General features: G+C 50.0%; 1 protein-coding gene across 4 annotated transcripts in view; it reads right to left on the minus strand.

The window, feature by feature from the left end:
- Positions 1-1,020: 1,020 nt before the first annotated feature.
- IARS1 (isoleucyl-tRNA synthetase 1) overlaps positions 1,021-25,387 on the minus strand; it is a 64,065-nt gene continuing 39,698 nt past the window's right edge. For 3 of the 4 annotated variants that reach the window (XM_011235347.3, XM_019808397.2, XM_034647371.1), the window contains exons 20-34: positions 24,635-24,755; positions 22,291-22,382; positions 21,197-21,274; positions 20,421-20,542; positions 20,146-20,248; positions 19,815-19,898; positions 18,451-18,625; positions 16,092-16,204; positions 14,250-14,345; positions 13,240-13,416; positions 12,301-12,406; positions 9,316-9,441; positions 7,798-7,941; positions 7,078-7,230; positions 1,021-1,501 (exon numbers count right to left, since the gene is read on the minus strand). In XM_011235347.3, coding sequence (XP_011233649.1) covers positions 1,419-1,501; positions 7,078-7,230; positions 7,798-7,941; positions 9,316-9,441; positions 12,301-12,406; positions 13,240-13,416; positions 14,250-14,345; positions 16,092-16,204; positions 18,451-18,625; positions 19,815-19,898; positions 20,146-20,248; positions 20,421-20,542; positions 21,197-21,274; positions 22,291-22,382; positions 24,635-24,755 — 1,773 coding nt within the window. In that variant the 3' untranslated portion in view covers positions 1,021-1,418. The remainder of the gene's footprint in view (positions 1,502-7,077; positions 7,231-7,797; positions 7,942-9,315; positions 9,442-12,300; positions 12,407-13,239; positions 13,417-14,249; positions 14,346-16,091; positions 16,205-18,450; positions 18,626-19,814; positions 19,899-20,145; positions 20,249-20,420; positions 20,543-21,196; positions 21,275-22,290; positions 22,383-24,634; positions 24,756-25,387) is intronic. The other variant, XM_034647372.1, reaches the window with a different exon arrangement.

A 25,387-nucleotide genomic window follows, 5' to 3' on the forward strand; every position in this document is an offset into this window, starting at 1 on the left:
GAAGCAGGCTCACAGTGGAGGAGCCTGATGTGGGGCTCAATCCCATAACGCCGGGATCACGTCCTGAGCCGAAGGCAGACGCTTAACCACTGTGCCACCCAGGTGCCCCATCTTTGGGTTTAGATCCAGGTTGCCAGATCATTTTTCGCTTTTTGAGGAACCTCCGTACCGTTTTCTACAGCGACCACATTTTGCATTCTCACCGACAGTGCACAGGCGTTCCAACGATCCTGACCAACACCTGTTCTTTTTTTTCCCGTCCGACTTTGTGGAGTTGAAATGCATTAATTGTAGCAGCCAGACACGCACCACTCTGCTCCCCTCCAGAAGACCCCGCCGGAGCAGCTGCTGGACAGCCTCCCGCCGGGCATCTGTGCTGTAGCTGCGCTGCCCCCGGCGGCTCCCAGCCACGGACTGACCAAGGCGGGCAGGCGAAGCCAGGTCATGTCCGCCCACCTCTGGACTCTTCACGAGGAAGCCCCGCCTGACCAGGGTGTTCCCAGGTTGCCCTGCAGGCTGGGCTTTTTCTTTTTCTTTTTTTTTTTTTTTTAAAGATTTTATTTATTTATTCGACAGAGATAGAGACAGCCAGCGAGGGAACACAAGCAGGGGGAGTGGGAGAGGAAGAAGCAGGCTCCTGGTGGAGGAGCCTGATGTGGGACTCGATCCCAGAACACCAGGATCACGCCCTGAGCCGAAGGCAGACGCTTAACCGCTGTGCCACCCAGGCGCCCCATGGGCTGGGCTTTTTCTAATCAACCCTCCCTCCTTCCCCATCTCTGTCACAGGGGCCTGCCCCCTCCCTTCACCCCTTATCTGTGTTTCCCCCAATAAACTCCTGCAGCTGATTCTGTCTTGGCATCTGCCTCTTTGACACAGAGGGTTTGGGGAAGAAGTGAAATTAGATGTTTACCCACTGTCTTAACAAAGAAGTCACTATGAAGTTTTTGTGTTCTTTAAAGATCACACATTTCGAGTTTCATTCGACTATGAGAAAATAAATTACTTCTAACACATTTATTACCTGAGAGGAAATTTATTTACTCTTCTAATTTACTGAAACTTACAATATTCCATCAAATTACCCAGGAAAATCCAGGTAGCAGAAATATTTAACACACTCCTTCAAGACATCTCAAACAAGTTTTAAAAGGCCACAGAATGATACGTAAACGTGCCACTGCAACCACTTCCACGTTGTGCAAGTGCAGAAGCGAGCAGAGGACCAGCCTGCCCTCCACGTGGCTGCGCGGGAGTCAGGCTTACGTGTACGTATTACTGTGAGGCGCCAAGTCACCTAAGGAATCACCGCCTTTCAATCGTGGACCCAAAGCAGCAAACCATACGTGCCCTTGAAGGGAACATCCTCCGTGCGCAGGGACAGGCACGTGCCGGGGCAAAGCCACGGAACACCAACGTTAGAAGTCTGCCGTCGTCGGTAATACAGAGACATACACAGTCTTCATGTTCAAAGTCTTCACGGGGATTTCTTCCGTAATTTCTAGAATGGAAAGAAGATTAAAAAAAATAAATGTTCTACCTATTCTGTATGAATATTTAAAAACTGCCGACTGCTTGTGTATAGGATCTGGCCTCACCCTAAGGGGTCTGGTCTTTGTCCCAGCTCCTGGGGGACCCTCCAGACCCCTGGGACTTCCTGAGCGATAGGACTGTTTGTTTATGGTGGGCCCTCAACACCCCTCGGAGTTCTGCTAATGAGGTGACTCTGGGCGGAGCCAGCCACACCGGAAAGACCAGCCGCGTGCTTCAGGGCGGAAGCTTTCAGTCACATGGTATCGCCCGACAGTGCAGTGGGAGGGGTGATGCACCAGCTGTGCCCCTGTAATGAAGCCTCACTACACACTCTGGACCCCCCGGCTCGGGGGAGCTTCCCTGGCTGGTAATGCACTATGCGCACCATTGTCACAAGTGGGGTCAGGAGGGAGCACTGCCCGTGACTCCTCGGGAGATGGCAACTGGAAGCCTTGTGTCTGGGCCCCTCCCAGATTCGGCCCTCTGCACCTTTTCCTGTAACAAACCTAAGTTCAGTAGTTTCCAGTGAGTTCTGTAAATCCTGCTAACAAATCATCCAATCCGAGGGTAATTTTGGGAAACCCACTGAACTAACAATTGCCAGAAGTGACAGTGGTCTTGTGTGGCCTCTCCCCTGAGTCTGCTGAAGGTGCCTAACTCCCTACAGTCTGGGTCAAGTCTTGGGCAGACCTTCTGGAGGAATGCCCTTCGACCTAACTAGCCCTGCGCGCTGGCCCAGACATCTGCATACCCACCCCAACAGGTGTTTCCTAGGCCCACGGAGGACCTCTGTGGTCTCTAAATATTGACTCCCTACGGCAGGGGGAGTCTCCGCGTTTGGGTCTGGGGAAGTATGAGGACATGATAAGTCTGTAACATCTTACGAGGCCAGAACACACAGTTACCAAAACTGAAGGCTCGTGTCAGAGACTATGCGAGCCGATAACAGCCAATGACAAGAACTCTGAGCATCTAAAAGTATAAAACAAACATACTGATTAAAACACACTGAACAGAGGAGCACCTGGGGGGCTCAGTCGGTTAGGCCTCTGCCTTTGGCTCAGGTCATGATCCCAGTGTCCTGGGATGGACCCCGCATCAGGCTCCCTGCTCAGCGGGAAGCCTGCTTCTCCCACTCCCTCCAACCCTCGTGCTCACGCTCTCTCTCTCAAAAAACAAAATCTTCGAAACACACTGAATAGATAATAACCCAAAAAGAGAGAGAGAGAAAAGAACACTCTGAAATGCTCTTCGCCCACTGGGGGGCATTTTGCTTCTAGGAGGTCTGAATTCAAAGGGGAGGACCAGGGCTCATCCCAACATGAGGACTGAGTGTTACACGCAACTAAGGAATCGTTGAACACTGCAACAAAAACTCAGGATGTACTATACGCTAACTGAATTAAAAAAAGAACCACCCAAAGGAAAGGACCAGCATTCTCTACAAACGGCTCTCGTGCCAGCAGGAACGCAGGACATCACTCCTGCAGCTGCGCCCGTTGTAGACACTACAGGGCCTGGAGAGGACACCGAGCATCTCGGGGACGAGCAGAAAGCCATCATGTGATCCTTCGAATCTACTGAATTAGTACTATTTTACAAAGACAACTTTGAGAGGAAAAACACAATGGAAATGAGGCTGGGCAGAGATACTGGGCCGGAAAGAGCCCCAGGCTTCTCAGGGATCAGACCACAGCCTTCGAGGTCTAGGGTGTGGAGAGGTCGCACTGGGAGCACAGGCAAGGCCTGTTCTTGAGTCACGGGCAGACTCTCCCTGGTCAGTGTCGGCCAGGTGCCTGCAGGCGCATAGAACCGGAGACAATGATGCCTCTTCATGTCCACCTCCTGGCGGCCCTGAGGACCAGCGCATGTGGGGGATAAGGAAGAGGACGTAAGAGTCTCGAAGCTTCACCCACGTGGAACAAGACAGGAAGAGCCAATGTGTGAGAGGCAAAGTGAAAGGAGTCTGCTGATGGGAGGACAGCCTGCGGACATCACCAGAGAGGCAGACGGGGCCTGAACAGGCAGGATCTTGTATGTCAAGTGATGACTCTGAAGCATTAGCTAATGGTGAGCATGGGGACTCTGAGCGGGGACACCGTCAAGGGACGACTGCACAGGAGACAACTCTGGGGGAGGCGGACAGGCCACTTCAACAGAGGATGGGGCCCTAAGCCAGAGAGGGCTGTGGACACAGGGAGCCCCTGAGAGCAAAGTGGAGGCACAGAGTTGTGTCTGGTTACAGAGAGGAACCTGAGAGCGGTGGAGGCTTGAATCTTTAACAACGGAGCAGAAAATTTTAAAGTGTAATAGAAAACATTAAAAAGAAAAAAAAAAGTGGCCGCACAAGGAAAGAAAATGAAAGCCTCTAGGCCAAAAATCATGAATCCCAAGAGGTACCCGAACATTTCGGTTTTCTGGAGGTCCTGCTGGCTTAAAGCTTTGGCACTAAAGGTTATCAAAGTGAGAGAAGAAAAAGCCGGGGGTCTACAGACTGGGAAGTCCAGTGAATCATCCCCCCACAAATGCTGGGGCCTCGAATAAGGAACCCACAGCCACAGTGCATTTCAAACAGATTCCTCACCACCGAGGAGACAGTGAAGAGAATGCAGTGGGTTTAAATCATGGCCTTCCAGGGGCGCCTGGGTGGCACAGCGGTTGGGCGTCTGCCTTCGGCTCAGGGCGTGATCCCGGCGTTACGGGATCGAGCCCCCACATCAGGCTCCTCTGCTATGAGCCTGCTTCTTCCTCTCCCACTCCCCCTGCTTGTGTTCCCTCTCTCGCTGGCTGTCTCTATCTCTGTCAAATAAATAAATAAACTCTTTAAAAAAAAAAAAAATCATGGCCTTCCAGAAGATACGCCCATGTTCTACTTCCTGGAAACTGTCCCTGACCACAGAGGCTGAGGCTGGGGTGGTGGGGTCACAAGTCCAGGACGCCTGGAACCACCATTAGTGGGAAGAGGCAAAGACTAGACTCTGCCCTGGAGCCTCCAAGGAGGATGCGGCCCTGCTCACACCTGGCCTCTGGCCTCGAGAAGGCACTTGGTCTCATGGCCCTGGCTTATGGCAATCTGTCGGGCCAGCCTCAGCAAACCGTACGGAGAACCTGCCTCACTCAGCCTTGCTGTGGGGCAGGGACAGACAGGACACAGCCCGAGGCTCTGGCCCTTGTGCTGTCCAAACTCTCTCCATGGCCCCAAGTAACTGAGTTGAAATGGGCCTGGGCTGACAGTCCCCAGAGGAGAGCAATGCTTCTTTACACGGGGCTTCAGCAGAAATACCACCAAGGGTTCACAGCAACCAAGCGAATGCCACATCGAGAAAAGGCAACTTGCAGGTGGTAGGAAGGTCTGTAGTTGTCCCAGTTGTGCTTGGCTGCCCGGCCTGCCCAGCCCGAGGACCCTGGGGTCCCAGGAGGAACAGAGCAAAGGCACCGTGTGTGTCCTAACCTGACTGGGGGCCGCCTGGGGGGCTCGCATCTGGTGCTTTTCTCTGTTTTGCCAAACCTGGAACTCTCCCAGGGAGGAAAAGTGCAGGCATTGCAGGGAAATACTGTTAGACAGACAAAAAGCCCACAGCTGCCAGGGGCACAAGGTCACGGATGCAGCACATGACAGATGGCTGACAGTCTGGGGGCGAAGTCAAGGACAGCGTGATTCAGAAAGCCACACGTGTGCCCAGACGCACACACAGAAAAGTCCTGGGAAGACCCCGAAGCTTCCAATTCTGAAAAAATAAGAGCTTTTCAGGCCAAATCTGGCTGATGAGGGGGTGAAGGCTCAGCTGAGGGGCAGTGAAGACATCCCAAATAAACAAAAGCACCGCCGGAGAGCCTCAGGCCGGGACGCAAGGACGCCGACGGTAACTCCACATGCTGCCCCGTGTCTGGTTTATAACTCTACTTTCTGTTTTCCACATGATTTAAAAGACGAATACATGAGACACAATTAAAAATTTATGTTTGGGGGCACACGACGAGTTTCTGACAAGAATATAAACGGGGACAGAGTTTTTGCAACTAAAGTCAAATTGGTATTGATTCAAACCAGACTGTCATTAATTTAGGATGTTAACTGTAATTCCTGTGATAAACACTAAGAAAATAGCAAGAAAGAAATACACAAAAGGAAGTGAGAAGGGAATTGAGATAGTGCGCCTACAAAAAAAAAATTGGACCCCTAAGGAGGCAATTTTGGAGGACACGAGGGAGAAAACAGGTGTAAGACTATCAGAACAAGAACCCCAGCAAAATGGCACAAGTCGTTCCTGATTATTAAGTACTGTTTTTTAAACCAGGGCCTCACCAGCCTGGAGGAAGGGACATACCCGGTTCAGCCCTGCCAGACCCTCTCTCACCGGAGGAAGAGACAGAGAAGCTGGAGGGTCCCTGGAGACTGAGCACTCATCACAAAGCTACAGAACAAGTCCCATCCCCTGCAGGCTTCTGCAGGACGACGACAGGGTTAGAGCCGGAAGAGACAGAAGCACGGACACCTCTGATGCCAGACAGACATACAGCTTCATCCCAAAGGACTCTTCACCTCAGGTCATGTGCCCTAATACCTCATGTCGGGGTGTCAACAAAAAGCTACACGGCATTCTGAAAGGCAACAGAGCCACTGTAGGGAGAGACACAGCGATCCTCAGAGCCAGACACAGACGCTGCGGAGCGGTCGGGACTCATCACCCAGGTTCACACACCAAGGCTCCAGCGGCTGAAGGAGACACACTTAGGGACGGACGGGTGGCGTGCGCACAGGGGTGGGTGCTCTGAGAAAGAATGAAGAAGCCCATTCACCAAAACATGTACACCTGGGCATAGCACATTCAACCTGCGGAGAACCAACGGCAAGACATAACTCTGGGCGCCTTTTCACCATCACTGAGGTGCCAGATGCTGTCACAGCATCCAGCAGACCCAGGCTGCAAGGCTGAATGAATAAACAGGTTTGAGCTACGGTGACGGGAGGGATGTCCACACACAGAGAAGCTGTTTGGGGAAAGGGCTCCACCAGCAGCCACGCAATGGGGAGCGCCCCGACGTGTGACAGGGATGAAGGAAAAGAATGGGGCTGACGAGACGGCCAGCAACTCTGACCGAGATGCTAAGACCAGAGTGGGTTTGGGGCGAGGCTCACCAGCCTTGCCAGGGGCCACCGCCGCCTCCTTCCTCAGTGACAGGGCCGGGCCCTCCGTTGTTAGGCGCTGCTGAGAAAGAGCCCGCAAGCAGGCTCTGCACGTGGTAAAGGCGGCGGCACACCAGTTACAAGCTTCCCACGAGCTGCTGTTTTACAGTACCGTCCCCGTTCCGATCCTCGGGGAAGAGAATGATCCTAGAATCAGCAAAGAATGCTGATTTATCTAGAAGCATGTGTTTTTATTAACTTACCAATATAATTTTGAGGTTATTTTCAAACCAAAAAGCAATCATCCTTTTAATTATTATTTTAATACTCTAATATGGCAAATTTCTGGAGAAAGAGCAAAAAGAGACAACAGAAAACCAGAAACAAAGCAGATGTAGGACGTGCTGTCGTCTCACCGTGTGTCTGAGTCTCGTTCAGAAACAGCTTGAGCTTCCTGCTGCGGAGGCCAAACACCTTGGCTGCTTCATACAGAAGGCCCTGGTGGCTGAGTCCGTTCTGCCCGGGTGGGTTTTCCAGCAGGAGCGTGCCCACTGTTCCCTTCACACACTCTGTGAAGAAGACCACCGCTGGGTCAGGTCCTGAGACCGCACACCCTTCCCCACCCCACGCTCCCCCTCCCCCTCCCGCAATGGCCCCTGTACAGAGCTGAGGCTCCTAGAGACAGCAGGGCTCAGGGGGCCGGGCGTCCAGTCTGCAGAGGGGAAGAGAGATTCCATAAACGCGTACTGTGCACAGTTAAGGGCCCAGATACCAAGGAAAAATAAACATTCATCTAAGTCTGCTGACCAAGGCATGGATGTGTACAACAGATTCAGAACACTTTCCAGGAAAAAAGAATAAGGCAAAATTAAACTCAAGTGGCTCGGCACTTAATTCCACTTCATTTAGCAGTAATGTTCACGTGCCAGTTTACCCCATCTCCTGACTCTGCCAGATGGAGGGTGTTTCCACACAAGCACACCAAGGGAAGCAAGCCTGTGTGTGCTCCCCAGGGCAGATGGGAGTGTGCACCTTTGAGCACCACGTAAGAGGTGGACCGTGAAAGGAAACCCTGACACCAGCCCCCCACGACCGCCAGCTGCCGGGGCAGGTGTTGGCAGCTGGGGGAGGCGCACCTTGCGGGCCTGCGTTCAGGAGCTGCAGGTTGATATAGCGGCAGAGAGCAGGGCTGGGGCCATCCACCACAGCAGGGGCCGACCCCGCGGCCACGCGAAGTGTTTTTCCACTAAGACTCAGTAAGTCAGTCTGGTTTCGTATTTCTAGAAGTAACAACAAAAACAGCAACAAATCACTCTTTCAGGGTATATAGTGCAGAGCTGAAGTCATTTACTTGTTCCTACTTAATTATTAAACTATCCTTTATCATTGCAGTGATACTTTCCGCTTAATTTCTCTTTATCAAAGGGCATCGCCTTCTCTATAAAATGAGGCTTAAATGACATGCAAATAGCAGGAGATGCAAATGTTGCAAAACAAATCACGTAACAGTAGTAACAAAAATATACAGCAGACTGTTTTTTCTTTTAGTATTTTCCCTGATAGTACAGATTCTCTTGAAATCTCCTATGTCAGAATACTAAGCCTTATATTAAAACATGGTGATTATAGTCAGAAAAAACCAGACCATCTGACTCACAAACACATGTGAAAAACAGCAAGACACAGGGACACATGCAGATCTCATTGATCTAAAACTGAATGCTGCTTAGGGTCACAAACATGGCTGGGGCAGGTCCCTGAGGAACGGGCTATAGGACCTCCACTCTGGACCAACAACTGTGGTTCCCGGAACTCCTGTGGGCCGGGTCAGAGAGTGACAGCATCTGACACCATGAGCCTTCCCCAATCTCTCTCTGCCCATCTGGCGGCTCCTCCTGTCAGGCCCAGCAGCACCCGTTTGTTGGCCAATTACATCTCCTCTTTTCAGCTACTCAGAATTTCCTGAAATGAGCATCCAGGTTCTTACTAAAGAGGGTGTACTCCTGTCACGTGGCTGCTGTTAAGTCTCACAACTCGGGGCTCCGGTCCCGGAGGTGAGACATCAGAATCATGGTGTCCCACAGGCCCTGCCCCCTTGAAGCCTGCAGGGCGGCCCTCCCCGTCCTCTTCCCAGCTCCTGGAGCCTCCCAGCCATCTGCCTGCACTTCCCCAACTCCAGCTCTGCCTTTGCCATCACATGGCTGTGTCCCTGTGTGCTTCTGGGGACACCCCTCTTATCTCATCACACCCACGACCACCCTGTCTCCACAGGTCACATCTGGCAGTGTGCAGGGGAAGGGCTTCAACACGTCTTACTTTAGGCTCGTCTTACTGAGGAGCCGGGCCTACTACGACACAGGCACCATGCTTACTAAAGTCAAAGTGCAGCAGGGAGTCCCTGAGGCCTGGACCCCAGCCCATGGCCAACAGGGAGTGCACAGGATGGGAGCTCCACCTTCTGGGGGCACAGAGATGCTGTCCATCCGGGCAGGTTCACAGTGCCAGATGCTGTCACCATCCCAGCAGGGGCACAGAGACGCTGCGGCAGGGCTGCCGAGGGCCGGGCCAACCCAGACTCGGGAGGAAGGCACGGCTGCGGAGCATACCAAACGATCCACCTGGTGTCAGAGGACATCTCCTGACATTCTACATACCTGTGGCACCGTGAAGGACAGCCAGCTCGGTATTTTTCACCCCAAAGATACTAGTAATAACATTCTTCAGCTTTAAAAGGTCCAACCTGTTATCTCCTTTTGGATTTTCCAGAAGCAACACTCCACCTAAAGAACCACAAATGTGAGTAAAACTGAAGGAAAAAAAGTTAAACTTGAAAGAAAAATCCAGGAGAACACACCACCTGTATGTTCCTCCTGGTCAATGTCTGCTCATGTCTCTTCCCCACTAACTGGATCTTTTTAAACTGTGAGTGGGGAAGAGTTCTTTGTGCATTCTGGACACACTGGGGGTTGGGGGATGTTTGCAAGGACCACCTCCTGCCCTGTAGCTCATACTTTCATCCTTTTCCCCGGATCGTTCACAAAGCAGGAATCAGTAACTGGTCAGACACCATACTCTAGATGACTTCAATCCCTAAATGTGCTGATGAGTTTTGCGGCCCAGCCTACAATCCAGCTTGGTGAATGTGCCGCGGGAGCTTGAACAGAACGTGCATTCTGCTGCTGCTGGGTGGGCTGTTCCATTAATGCTGATCTGATTCTGGTTTTCTGTCTAGCTCTTCTATCAACTGCTGAAAGAGGTATATATTCAATTTTCAAACTGAAACTGAATTTTCTTTCTCCTTTAAGGGTGTCAGTTCTCTCTTGTGGTTTGCAGCTCTGCTGTTAGGGGCATCCACATCTGGGATCACTGTGCTCTCCCTGTGGACTGACATCTGTAGCATTATTTAATGTCACTGGTGACTCTCTTTACTATGAAGGCTACTTTACTGAAATGAACATAAACATTCTTGGTTTAATTTTTTAAAAAAGATTTTGTTCATTTATTTGAGAGAAAGCGTGCACACAAGTGGGGAGCAGGGGAAGAGAGGAGAGAAGCAGGCTCCCTGCTGAGCAGGGAGCCCGAGGTGGGGCTCCTTCTAGGACCCCAGGATCACGACCTGAGCTGAAGGCAGACGCTTCACCGAGACACCCAGGCGCCCCTATTACTGTTCTTTATGCCCAAGGTGGAACCTGAACTCACGACCCAGAGACCAAGAGAGTCATGTGCTGCCCCGACTGGGCCAGCCAGACCCCTCCCCCATTTAGTGTAATTACTGATGGTAAGATTAAGCTTTCCAAAATATTTTCTGCTTTCCACTTGTCTGTTTTCCTTCTCTAGGCTTCCTGTGGGTTATGTGAACATCCTTTAGACTCCATTTTTATTTCTGTAGTGTTTTTGTGTGAATCTCCAGGAACAGGCAGGCTGTTTTAGTGGCTGCACCAGGTGGGAGCTCACATGCCCGTAACAACTGGCCTACCGGTATTGGCATTTGCCCAGTTTGAGGGAAGCAGAAACCTGACCTCCCTTCCATCACTTTGCTCTTTCCTATTAATTTTCTTAAATATTTCTTGCATATACACTGAAATGTTATAGTTTTTTAACAACCATCAAATAATTTAGAAAATTTAAGGAGAAAAGTCCATTGAATTTACCTGTATTGACTCTTTCTATTGCTATTTTTTCTGTCCTGATGTCCCTACATTTCTTCTTCTGTCATTCTCTTTCTGTTTTAAGAAATTCCTCTACCTATTTTTTAGGAGAAGGCATGCTAGCAACGGACTCTTCTAGTCTCCCTTCATTTGGGGATGTCTTGATTTCCCTTCACCTGAAAGAATTTTGCCTGACGCAGAATTCTGGGTCAACAATAACGCTCTTCTAGCAATCTGCCTTCCGGCCTCCAAGGTTCTGATGAGAAATCCAATGCCGTTCCAACTGTTGTCCCTGTAAGTTAGGGGAGCATATCTCTCGCTGCTTTCAGGATGTTCTGTCTTCAGCTTTCGGAAGTCTGACTATGCCACGTCTCAATGCGAAATATTTTGGGTTTATTGGGTTCTCTCAGCTTCTTGAATCTGCAGGTGTATGTGTACTGCCAAATTTAGGAAGTTTTCAGCCATTATTTTTCTCTGAATACTTTTTCAATCCTGTTGTTCCTTCTCATTTTCCCAGAATTCAGTGACAGAATATTAAATTTCTGTTAATATCCCCATAAATCCTTAAGACTCTGTTCATTTTTTTTTCAGATTTTTAAAAAAACTGTCTTTTGTTGAGAATGGGTAATTTCTATTGTTCTATCTTCCAGTTCACAGACTCTTTCCTGTCCCTTCTATTCTGTCATTGTGCCAATCCACTGGGTTTTTATTCTACTCTTGTATTTATCAGTTTTAAAATTTTCATTTGATTCTTGATACCCACTTCTTAGCTGAGGCTTCCTATTTTCATTTGTTTCATTTGCTCTGTGGAACATTTTTATTACGGCTGCTTTATGTTCTGTCACATAATTTTAATAGTACGCTCCATGCCAGGGAACCAAATGTGGGGCTTGAACTTACAATCCTGAGATCAAGACCTGATCCGCCGAGGAAGGATGAAGTCCCAGCTCACTATGCGGGCTTCTCTGACACCGTGAGGTGGCAGGAGCCTGAAAAAGGTCTAGGCTCCCCACTTGGTCTTTGCTGGTGGGAGTAAGTGGGGCCGGTTTCTTCTGTTGTGTTTGTCTGTCTGGAGTAGAACAGATACTGTCTACGAATTTTCTCTTGCCACGCTGCACCCCTCCTGGTTCTGTCTAAAGAGAGCAGGATTTTGTTGGAGTGTTTTTGTCTGCACTAGGCATTTACAGGTTGCCGGCTTCCAAGTCTGGGATCTATGAGGCAAAAAGAAAAACCAGCCCTCCTCCCTACCCCTTTGTTTTCATGTATCACACCCAGGGTGTTTCGCTGTACTTTGTGGAAAGAATAGGGAAAAGTATGTCTACTCCATCTTCCTGGAAGTGCAAGTCTAATCATTTACTTTTGTGGATTCATTCTGATGGCAATTAGAAAGTAAGTTATATGATTTTACTAATTCTCTTATAATACCCTTAAAGACATTTGTAAGTTTAACTGAAAAGTAAAGTATGAGCCACGGGATTCATACACCCTTACCTTGCTCACTGCCATCTGTACAAATGTTGAGGTTGACATACGCACAAGCAGGACCAGGCAGGGACGACCCTCTGGTGATGGTAATTTCCAGGTCAGAGCCCTTTAACTGAGCACATGAGAGTATGTGACTGAGGACCTGCGGCACTGACCACAGTGTCGCCAACCAACACAGCAGGTACTTCCCACACCGAGCGCTCTGAACGGTTCTGAGAGCATATTCAGTCCCATTACCAAAACAGTCAAAAGCTATGACTTTTCTCTTCACATTTCTCTTTTCACCTTGTTCTTTTAAAAATGTGCAGAGTAGAGAATAAAACCATCTTGTAACTTGCTGCACTGAAAAGACAAAGTGACATCCAGCCCCGGCCTGTCTGTCCCATCTGTCCCCTTCTACAGAAAGGAGGAATGAGACAAGAATACACAGCGGAGTCAGTGACACAGAAAGGAACTCCTTCCCCTATTATAAATGACCTATTTCTGAATTATGAAATTCAGAATTTGGTATCAAATTTCCATGTCTTGGTATCAAATTTTCATAGTAGCATCCAGAATGTGCCAACAGGAAATGAAACTGTAATTTTACGTAAAACCTACTACCATAAAAGTTAACTGTTCTTCAACTGTTGTTTGCTTTGAACAGTCAGTCCCACAGTCCACAATATTAACTTCTCTAGTTTTAGGAAAAGCAGGCCATATAGCCCCAGGTCTCCTGGCAACCCTCATGCACCTCCTGGCTACTTTCCCCAGGAGAACTGCTGTGAGAACAGCTCCACCTTCCCTCCCTCTCCACTCTGGACACCCCTCCCCGAACCCAAGCAGTACTTCAGGACTGAGGATAACGCCAGTCGCTACTGGGGGCAGAATAACAAGAGGTCACTCCACAAACAACGTAAAATCTAACCATACGTCTCTTCACAGTTCAACAAACCCAGAACTCACCTGTGTTTCTTCTTGAATAAGGACTTTATCTGACACTGGAACTGGATACGGTTTCAAGGGAGCCTTTATGGTGGCAAATATGAACTCCGTGTGGCTTTCGATAACATTATTCAGATACTTCCCTTCAGACGTCGCTTTATAATAAACTGTTATTTCATCAGTTGGAACCAGATTGCACTGAAACACGTACAGAAAATTTAAAAGAGAAGCACATTTGTTAATCAAAATGTATGGTGTTGTTGAACAGGGCTGACAGGCCTGTGCTGAATCATTATGGGAGCATTCAAGCTCCTGCCCAATCCTCCTCTTGAAACAAAGGAGTGACTGAGCAAAAACCCACCCACAAAACTCTGAGCTGAGGTAGAGATCACAAGCATCCCATTAACCCGCTGTAGTGGGCTCCCGAGACCCAGAACTACAGGTCTCAGACACCTGGCCTGAGGAGGACTGGGGGGAACACCCCCCTCAGTCAGGCTGAGGGAGTCTCTCCTCAGGGCTGACGGGTGGGAGCTCCTCGCTGCCTCACCTGGTGGGGCAGGGAATAAGCTTGTGCCCCTGCCCTGGCTCCTAACTCCCCAGTGAGGAAGAACCACCCCTCTGTCCACATCCAACAATGTCTCCCTGAGCTAGGAGCCCTTCCTCAGACACCCACTGCTTCTCTGATGACCTGAGCCAGTAAGGAGGGCTATCTATCCAGAAGATGATTCTGTGGAAACCCTGGGGAACTGAAAGAGGTGGACAAGGGGCACGGGCTTGCTGAAAAAGCTCCTGGTCAGAGAAACAAAAGAACCACGTCCAGCTTGGGGTGAATGAGTAAGGCGTGGAAGGGACCTACTTTTCCTGCAGAGCACAATGTGAACAGACCATAAATGAGTGACTAATTATCATTACTCAATTACAATGGTTTATATTACCTGCCTCTCCTGTCCTACCCAACAACCAAAGAACCAAACAAAAGCAAAAAACAAACAAAACTCCCAGTTAGCTTGTTCTTAATGTGACAAACTGACCTTTTTGCGAAGTTTCTGGATGCGGTTGATGACCTCCCGAGCCACTCCTTCATCCACCATTGACTGGTCAGGGGTGACATCTAAGAGGACCAAAACCTGTAGGAACGAACAGTGCGTAGCATGACAATCCAACGAGGAGCAACGGTTCTCTCAAACTCAGCACAATTCTGAGAAGTCTGCCATGTAGCACTAATCACTCATCTAACAGAGCAAAGGAGATAAAATTAACTAGTTTTGTTACGGCTCAGGTGCTTCTTTGTAAGGAGCTATTCCTCCCACAGGACAAGTCCAGCACCTTCTCTTCTGTGGGTGCCGCTCACAGGAGGTGCAGCAGTGAGTCTCCCGCGTAACTGCCCGCCATCTGTGTGACAAGCAGTCGCTGCCCTTACGGGAAGTGGGGTTGGGGACACATGGCCCTTGACACAGCCAGTGAGCCTGTGAGGGCCCCAGGGCGGCCCCTGTTGTTTTCTTCAGCCAGGAGCCTTTCCGGCCTTTGGTCTGTCACTGTGATTCAAGACACGGTTTCTCGGAACCACAGCATGTTTGATATGATTTAAACTGTCATCTTCATGCTGACGTCATCTACTTTCTATGCCATCTGTCGTGAAGGCTGTCGATGACGACGTTGAAATGCAGTGTCACCGCTGGCAGAGACGCAGTGGGGACTCGTGTCACCGCCGACAGAGGGGGATCCACTTGTAAATCAAGCACCAGCTGCATGGATGTTCGTTCGTTTGTTCCTTCCCTCCCTCCCTCCCCCCTTTTTAATAAAGATTTTATTTCTTTGAGAGAGAAAGGGAGAGCACAAGCAGGGCCAGCAGCAGAGGCAGAGAGAGAAGCAGGCTCCCTGCTCAGCTCGATCCCAGGATCCCGGGACCATGGCCTGAGCTGAAGGCAGATGCTTCACCGACTGAGCCCCCCGGCGCCCCAGCATGGACGTTCCTGAGGAAACTCAACCAGAAGGCCAACAACCTGCTTTACTTCATGATGGCAGAACTGCAGACGGGCGGTGAGGCAGGCCAGGGCCAGCCCAGCCCACAGCACGAGAACCGTGCCAGCAGCCTCGGAAGACAGCACACGCTTCCTTCGCTGACTTCCTCAGGCCGGCCGCCATCAGCGTGTTTACGTACTCTCCCACCCTCCTTTCCTAGTGGCTTCGCAGGTGGCTTCTCTTGCCATCTGCCCACATGGAGCTTGGCCCACATCTAATTCAAGCCACTGTGACAGGCTTGAGGAATTTGAGGAGGCTGGCCTTTCTCACGTGTTACTCTCCACGCCCCGCCCCTGCATGTGGTTATGCACAGAGGGACTCCCACCCTGGAGAGCTTATGACCTGTCTGCCCAGACAAGTCTGGTCAAGAGCAAAGAGATGCTCTGATCCATCACGACAAAAAGCGCTGAGCCCAGAATCTGAAACTGCTGCACATCCTCCTCCAGGACACCCCTCCCCAGCCAGCCTCCACACCAGGCTTCGCAGTGAGCCCCTCTCTGTGCTCATTTCTACCAGATGACTTGTCAGACAGAAGAGTAAGAACTGGCTTACTTTCCTGTCTCTGTGACTGGCTCATCCCTTGAAGGGTGTGGTTACATCGTGTTCATTTTGTAGGACCCAACACTTAGGAAAACTGCACACAGGTCACAAAACGTGTACATATATGCTAAAGAAATGCACATGTTAAGAGCACACAACGGAGTAATTTAATAAAGCCAATCTAAAATGAAAACCTGGTTTATTGTACCCTGAGACCAGCTGTCAACACTCAAGAAAGACGGACATAGGCAAATACTTTTCCTCTTGTGTTACCTTTTGGTAAAGACACATTCTAGGGAAGAGAAAGATACCTGGGCGTCAGAGTGTGCTTCATACTGCGTCGTCCCTCCTGTCGTCTGATCAAAGGTGTACATGAGGCGGATGTCCTCTTCATGCAGCTCGTGGCCTTCTACAACAATGGTCCCTGTCGGAGAAGCAGCTGCCACTGTGAGCCAGCCCCTCTGCAGCCTCCTCCCCACACCGCCCAGCTACAGCACACTATGCCAATTTTTAGTAACTTCACAGCATCAAGCTGCAGAGACTTGAAGAGGTCATGTCCTCCTGACTCATTCCTTTACACTTCCCCATGCTGCCTTGAGGACAGTTAATCACCGCCAACATCTACCCATGTAGGTAAGTCCCCAGGTCCAAAGGCATGTGCCAGGAGGTGACGCATCCCCACCATAAACACAGAGCTGTGTGACATACTGGAGAGAGCAGGCTGCATAGTCCCGGCGGACCCAGGTCCACCGCTCACTGGCTGCAGGATCCCAGCTCCGCTATCTGCTGAGCAGGGTGGGGTGACGATGAAGTCAACAGGTCAAGTTCTGGGCGCCATCCTCCCACAGCAGGCAGCATGCATGAACGGAGCGGCGGGGGGATGGCAATGCCCATTTTCAAGGAAGCCTGCTGCGGTCACCCACAACGATCTTCCTGGTGTCTGAACAATGGGCTGTCAATTTGACTATGTCACTCTGTCCTGAAAACGGTTTTGCTGGGGCGCCTGGGTGGCTCAGCTGTTAAACGTCTCAGGTCATGATCCCAGGGTCCTGGGATCCAGCCCCGCATCGGGCTTCCTGCTCAGGAGGAAGCCTGCATCTCCCTCTCCCACTCCCCCTGCTTGTGTTCCCTCTCTTGCTGTCTCTGTCAAATGAATAAAATCTTAAAAAAAAAAAAAATGAAAACCGTACTGCTTTCTGTTAGTGCAGAAATCCACTCAGAAGGTAGTTTAGAAGCCGTAGGTCTTCAGTTTCAAATAAGGATTATTTCAATGATTTTTCAGTATTTTGACCATCTGTTCAAACAGCTTAGATTTGTGAAGCCAGACAAATCACATTAGCAATGACTCAACTTTTAGTTGCCAGGCTTCTTACGTTTTATCTACAAATGTGAGGACTCTGAGTCCTTCCATCTCTCCTCGTGACACCCCTGTGCTTGTGATTTTCAACTTCAGAGGGAACCCTAACAACCAAACACCTTGTGCCCCAGGGTGGCTGTACAGAATCAAGCAGCCATACTAAGACCCCAGGGGATTCTACTCGTGACAGAGCTGAGAATTCCCAGGCACCTGGAAAGTCCCCCAAAGCAGAGGAGAGAGAGGCTAAGCCCCCTTTCCTAACCTCCTCCTATTGTCCTAGACGTTTCCATCAGAGCACTTATCAAAACTACGATTGTTTCCACAAATCTTCAGTGTCCAACAGCACCATGAGGGTAAGAACAATGTCTGTCTCACTCGTTTCTCGGTTCACAGGGCCAGCCAAACACAAGGGCTTTAACAAGTATTTGCTCAATTAGTCCAAATCCAGTCTTGCCCAAATAAGACACCAAACTATGAATTCTTGATGTCTTAGAGAAATCATGGTAAGTTCTGATCCAGTTCTCCCTCGAAGCAGCTCCAAACCTCACTGCTAAGTCCCTTTCCCAAAATCTACTTTGATCCTTTCTGTCGAATGTATTCCAGTCTTCATTCGGACACCTCCAAACACCATCATGATTTTTCTCCATCCAGTAACAATGAACCTGATACCAGGGGCTCTGCATTCTCCCTCACTAGGGTAGCTTCTAGGCTCCTATTAGCATGTGCAGAGTTCACTGCTAACCACCCATCTGGTTCAGTCACTCTACCTAGAAATTTAGCCCAAAGGAATCGACTGCACAGAACATTTACACGTGAAAATGCTCACTGCAATACTACTGGCAAGAGTGGAAAAATGGAAACAATGTGAAGAGCCAACAACAGAACTGGTTAAGAACACCAGGCATCCCCACTAAGGAAAACCGTTACAACGGTCTAGAAACAGCACTTCACAGACTAATGCCACACGTAAAGTAAAAATGCAAAATAAAAAAGTGAGTAAAATAAACATGAAATATAAAAATAAGTGTGAAAAACATGACACCTGTTAACTACGGTGTGATCACCATGACGTGAGTGTGTGCCTCTGGGACTGTCTGTACCAGGATTTTCAGTGCCTGGCCCTGGCACAGAGCAGGCACTTGGTCTGCAGTCAACGGACAGGTGACGGCTCAGGGATCATCTGTAGTCTCTCCTCCTTCTACATGATCAGAATTATCTGTTATGCACTTCAGTGACAGCGCTGCTCAGGCAGCAGCCCGGGTGTGAGGTGGCGCGAAGGGCCACGGACGGCGCTGGCCAGGGCAGACACCCACCGCTCTCCTGGAAGCGCTCCAGCTCTTCACTGCTCAGCTTCTTGATGGACGTCATCACCGCCCTGAAGGCTCCCTTCAGACGCTTCCCCAGGACCATGTGATCAGGCTCTGCCCTTAGCCGAATGCCATACTTGTTTTTATCTGTAGACAGCGTGACCTTTCGGACGTTTAATTCCTGTAGTTGGTAGCCACGATGAACAAAAAGCGGGAGATGAAACCATGTGACCGTAAAAACTTGCACACAAACGTTCAAATGACATTGGTCACAACAGCCAGAAAGTGGAGCCACCCTAATGTCCATCAGCTGTGCAAGGATAAACAAGATCTGATCTACCCACACCACAGAGCACTACTTAGCAAAATAAAGGACCGAGGCACGGACACAGGCTATACCATGAACGGACCCTTTGTGCCAAGTGAAGGAGTCCTCCTCAAAAGACCACCTGATGTTGGGTTCCATTTACAGGAAACGTCCAGAGCAGCCACACCCAGGGACAGAAAGCTTACACCCGTGGTTGCCAAGATGCGGCGGGATCTTGAGGGCAAAAATGATGTGTGAATGCTAATGGACATTGGGTTTCTCTTTGGGGTGACCGAAATGTTATAAATTTTTAATGACTGTACAATTCTATACATAACTTAAAAATCCTCTTGTCCAGATCATTCAAGACAGTTGAGCAAAACTCAACTAAAGAAGATTCTAGACTTAAAGAGGGGGCACCTGGGTGGCTCAGTTGGTTAACCATCCGACTCCTGGTTTAGGCTCAGGTCATGATCTCGGGGTTGTGGGACCCACCCCCCCGCCCCCGTCAGGCTCCACACTCAGCAGAGTCTGCTTGAGAGACCCTCTCTTCTCTTCCCCTCTGCCCCTCCCCCAGCCTCTAAATAAATAAAATCTTAAAACACTGTCACATGAAAAAACGCAAGTTGAAGACTATGAACATGGCCCTCTCTGGCACAAAGCCAAAGGCGTGCGCACGTGTACATGCATGTGCATGTCCACACCCAGCCCCCGATGCCGGAGGCTGAGCTGCTCACGACCAAGGCATGCTCACTTGTCACTTGATTTGAAGGAACAGTTTGTTGGTTAATTATCAAAGAGTATTTGGAAAGATAAGTGGATGAAGGCAGTGAGTGATCCAATCAAGGTGAAGAAATCCACCACTCTTGGAATTACTTTGAAAGAATTACAATGATATTGTAAAAAGGCAAAAATGCACACTGATTCTAAGCCAAGTGTAAGACTCTGTGGACGGTTAAGTATTTGGATGTGCTGACATATGAAAGGAAAAGGATTCATGATGCGCTCAAAGTGAACCTCACAGTATCTACTCGGACCCAAACAGTCAAGCCAGCACTCTTACCTCAATAATATACTTCTCCAAAGACTTGATCTCATGAAGAGCTTCTGGATCCTGATGGATAACCACAATTTCTTTCAAAGGATACTAGGAGGAAAGGGAAGGGGAAGTTTACCAAGCAGCCAGCCCCTGAAACTGCAGGAAAGTAAAATGTTTGTTTTATCCGAATCTCAAGCTCCAGACTGTTCAGGCTCAGCCAGCATTAAATCTTTCACCCCTTACTTGAGAAAAGAAAAAAATTACGCCATTGCTGGAAGCACTGTCTTTTAAGAAAACGCCCCAAAGGTGTAATTATTTGGGCCTGCACATGTAACATATAAACGAAGCATCAAACCTTTATTGGAATGGTTTTGCGGTCTCGAATCACTCGCCCAAGTTCGATCACAGACTGCATCCGAGACACTGCTCTCTCCGTGTTCTTGTCAATCAGCTCCTCCCTGACAACAGACGTGGGGGTAAGAGGGACTCCATGAAGGGGAGACCATCCCAAATGACAGGCGCATGGAGTGAGGAAGGGGCGGCCCCTCCAGCCCCTCCACAGCCTGAGGAGCAGCCGGCATGTGAGCCTTCCCGGGCCCAGGCGAGGCTTCCGTGTTACCTGATTCTTACCGAACATGGGGCAGCATGAGGTAGTGGATACTGTGTGTGTCCTTGTCCTGGACAGAAACAGGGTCGATCAGCAGCTTTAGATTCTGGTACATCAATTCGGTGAGAAAAGGTGTATAGGGTGCCTGCATGAGGACAAAGGACATCACTAACTGACCTCAGAGGAAAAGAGCAGCTCCATGTTACTTTCTGAACTCGGCGGGTTGGACACCGTGCGGCGCTGCCACGGTACAGCCGGACCCCGAAGCATCCCAGAGGAAGTCTGTAATAAAAACAGGAGCCCGGACCAGGCCCGAACGTCCCCACACCTCAGAAACCACATCGGTGAGCTGAGAGGCACCAGGCACAAGGCCGGTCTCGTTCGTGTGTGTTCAGGAAGTGAACAGAGGGCTCATGACCTCAGGCTGGAGTAACAGGGACAGGACACAGACGTTTAGTAAAACACTGTCTGTGACGTGTTTGTATGGTTAGATACCCATTCAAGAACTTCCCTATTACGACGACAGAACCCACACAAAGACGAGGTGCGCTCACAGGGAGCTGTGGCTCTGCCGTCTTGAGGCCAGCACCCTGACCCAAACTGTGCTGCTGGTGGTGGACAGGAAGAACCCAGCTCTGGAAGCCAATGTTTCTTAACCCTTCCTTACACAGATGAGCTAACAAGATTTCTCAAAAGGAACTAGGGAGTTAAGTTGTTTTAAAACTCCTATTTCTATTTCTGGGGGGACAAGTACAGACTAGCTGCGGACGGACGGAGGGCTAGAGTTCCAGCATCTTACCATCAGTCTGCACAGAGACAGCAGGACACTGAACAAGGTCTCCAGGGCTGTAACACAGTCCTCCACCCCGTTTTCACCCTAGTGAGTAAGAAGCTTGCGTTAATTAGACTGTTAGAACCCAGTCAGTTGAATAGACAGAGCGACCCCCAGAGAGCACACAGTGCGCAGACAGGACGGCAGAGCTGGGACAGGCAGCCACAGCCCAGTGTCTGGGGTTGGGCAGTAGGCCGGTGTGGGCCCTGCTCTCCCCACCTCTGCGCCCACGTGCCTGAGGACCTGGACGCTGTGCCTGCGACTCGCGTGTGATACACAGAAATGGTTACAGACAGAAAATTTAAGTTATGTTTAGGTACGATTTCTTATTCTGAAAAATACGTATACACTGTATATTTAAGAAATAATGACACAAATTCACTGTAGGAAAAACACCAAGGTTATAAAAAAAAGAAGTCAACTATAACGAAGTTATACAGAGACAGGTGCTGTGAACAGTGTAGATTGAGCCCCTCTGCACGTGGGTGTGCTGTGTGGGACCTATTTTAACAAAAATGAAATTACTGTTTTGTGAAGGGCTTTCATCATTCACACATCTGGAAGCGGGCTGGTGGGCGGTGGCACAGGCGCCTTCGCCATCTACACACGGCCCTGTCAGGGCCTGGGATGGGTCTCAGCTAGCGTGCCCAACAGGCTGTCCATAAATAACTGACCCTCTAGAGGGAAGAAGCGAGGCGGGGCCTCTCTTGAGATCACGGCCGTCCCTCGGGACATCTGCACGTATCTGTCTGTCTTCCTTTCGTGTTTTAAGGGAATCTGCTCAGCTCAAGTCTTGTACAGCCCTGAGACTTTCCCTCCGACAGGACATGTCTTTAGCTATCTTGAAAGTATGCAAGCAGACTTCTAGAACCTACAGGTTTCTATCTATCAAATCGTGATAAATATAGTTGACTTAAAATATAAACAAGAAAAGAGAAAGAGCTTCAGAAACTGAAAGCACTTGAAAATGTTCCTTTCTCTTCCGGCTGCACTCATGTTTCTCCACGGTCACCCTCCCACACTTGGCCCGTCCCTACAGCAGCCTGCGTGCGTGCACTCACCTTCAGCCTTCTGCGGTTCATCCTGACGTACCAGTTGGTTAGGACATCCACGAACTTGACCAGGCGAGGCACCACCGTATAGAGCCTGTAAGCTGAAAGCAGACGATCAGACAGCGAGAACAGTTGAGTGTCTAGGGTGCAGCAAGGCCAGACGCAAGACAGCACAAGCAGCCTTGCCACCCAGGGCTGCCATGCTTGCTAAGGAGACAGGAAGAACCAAAGTGACACAATCCTGGTGGCATTCCCCGAGGATCAACTACGTGGCTGTCAGGGGGCCTGAGGGGTGCACAAGAACCCCCCTGTGAGTGCGTACAAACTCCCGGGGTCAGTGAGAAAACCAGAAACCCCAGGCCCGTGGTGGAGAGGCCACAGCTGCATGCCTGACTTCCTTCCACGGTGCTACCCTGACCCTCCGCTAAGATGCGCTAGACACGGAGAGAGCTCTAACCAGGGGCTGAGGCACAGCACAGGCCAGCGCTTTCCAACCAGAGCGCCTCTGCCATGACGTCTGGAGACACATTCTGGCCCTCCAAGCTGGACCCTAGGGCAGCTGCTCAGCAGTGCAGAGCCCAGCAGCCCCCTCCAGAGAATGCCCGGCCCAAACCACCAGCAGAATGGGCTCCCCAGGAAAGGACAAAGACATGAGGCCCCCGAGGAACTGCGAGGGCAAGCAGGAGGGTGAGGGTGCTCAGCCAGTCTTGTTTAACGTACGGGCCTATTTTTAGGGTTTTCCCATTCACCTCCCTGTAACTGATACTCTCTGTTGCACAAAAACGAACGCCAACACCAAGAATCAGACCAGCAAGTACAAACACACACAACTTGTATTACTGAATGCGTTCAGTGACTGTTATGAGGCCTCTGGTGCAAACTACACAGTGAGAAGTGCCAAGAGCAGAGCGTGGCTCACGAAGACCAGAGCTGAGGTGCCGGCGGCCACTCACTCCCCGAGGGGCGACGTGGTGGTAAGAGTCTAGCCTGAAGGAAAGAGCTCATGTCAGGGCTCACTACACCCCTCACCTTCTAGGAGGCCGGAGTTCCCAGTGCTCAGGTGTCGACCACTGGAGGCACACAGAACCCTCACAGTTCAAGCCACGCTGGGGTCCCTGACGGGAACTGCAGACTCTCCAGACCTCAGGACCCTATCCGTGAAAGGCTGAGGGTACAGAGTCAGCAGGCCGTGGCACCGGGGTACCCAGAGCAGTCAGCCGTGGACACAACTGCTACCTGACCTCTCGTTTCCAAAGAGACCGACCCCAGCTGGCATGCACACGCTCAGGCCATGGCTCTCCTGTCCTGACCTGTTTCCTACAATTCACATCACTCAGGAGGGACAGGGGGGCAAGGCTGTGAGCAGGTGTCCTGGGGTGTGCGGTGAGCTCCGTCCTGCACGCTCATTTCCATCTTCACTTACATCAGTTTGTCCAACAGCCTGTCGAACATCCATCTGATGCGTGTTTAGCAGTAGGGGGCAGGCGTCAGGATGCCTGACAACCTGGGGGAATTTCCTGGACTCATCACCCTCTTGTGCCAAGTCCTGAGGCGCCAGGGATTCTGGGAATGCTACGCGCCTGCATGACCGCAGCACGCTGGGGCAGGCTGGTTAACCTCATCAGGGGACGTGTAGGGCAGGCGTCTCTCCTCCTCTGCACCAACTTTGTCAGACCCATGTCAGGTATCCTATCCTACTTTCGTAGTTTCTGGAATTTCTCACCCATAGCTTGTTCTATCTCCAACCTCAAGGAAACCAACATAACCTACGTTTCCAACCTGTGTCCAAGACCCAATTCATTGTTGTTAGGTAAGAAATACGGGGGAAACAAACATCCCTCGTCACTATTTTTCTGTATTCCCTAATTTCTCAGGACTAGACAGGGACTACTTATTTAATAATTTAAGTAGACTAAAAACGCACGCCAACAGTGCTCCTTGAGCACCTACTGTCTGCCAGCTACTCTCTGTGCACAATCTGTTTGAGCCTTGTAACAACAGCACTAGGCACTTTTCAGAGAAAGAAACCGGAGGCCTGAGGACTTTGGGCAGCCCCTGCCAGAGGGAACAGGTGGTGGAGGTGGGCTGGAACCGTGGAAGCCCATGTGGTGTCTGTGGCCAGTGGGGTGAGGCTGAGCCGACCCCCAGGCCTCAGAGCAGCATGTTTCTACAAGTCTTAACGGTATCATATTTGAGGGGTTAAAACAAACAAGGATTTATCTACTGTTCTGTATCTCTCAAAATGTTTACAAAACTTCCTCTGTGTTTACAAAGAAACACAGTTAAGTGTCGAAAGGGTAATTAGAAAGAGAACAATTCTTATTTCCAGGACGATGGCCCAAGAGAGTCATACCTGCCATTTCGGTCTCAAAGAACCCAACCAGCGACTGTATGCAGGATAGGACCCACCGGTCCGTGACGTTGGCACTTCCTTTAACTGTGTTCTCATTGTAGAGAAATTCCATTCCTTCCTCCTAGAAAGGGACAATCACTAAAACATTCTGCATGCTTAGGGGAAATTACTGTACAGAAATGAACTCTTTAAGCCACTTAAACTGAAAGTAGCCCACAACAGCAATCCACAAAACCCCAGGCTCCACGGGCAATTTAAATTTCTGATCCTCAGCAGTATTTCTAAATAAGCTCTCAACCTGGGATTAAGTCCTCAGTTAGTCAATTACATTTCTGACCGCTGTAAACAGAATTTAGAAAAAAATTATTCCTTTGTACCAAAAGTGATGTTGAGTTGAGAAATATTCCAAAATCTTGTAAGTGTAGGGTTTAGTTACTTTAAACCCACTGAAGGAAAGCTCGTAAAGCTGGCTAGGACTGGACGATTGTCTACAGACTGAACACGAACACTAAGAATGAACGTCTCTGCTTAAATTGTCCATGTTAACTGGAATGCTCTGTCCCACTCCACCTTCCCCCCTCGTGCAGCAGCAACACCAGGTTGGCAGGGCGGCGGCTGTGCTGACTCCGGCCCTGATCCCAGACCCTGAAGGTGGAGCCGGTGTCCGAGTGCTCCAGAGACCCACGCTGGCAGAGGCCTGCGGGGACCGTCTGAGGCCCACTCGTCCTAGAGGTGGCGACAACAAAGGCAGCA

This window comes from Ailuropoda melanoleuca, chromosome 17 (genome assembly GCF_002007445.2).
Source record: "Ailuropoda melanoleuca isolate Jingjing chromosome 17, ASM200744v2, whole genome shotgun sequence".
NCBI lineage: Eukaryota > Metazoa > Chordata > Mammalia > Carnivora > Ursidae > Ailuropoda > Ailuropoda melanoleuca.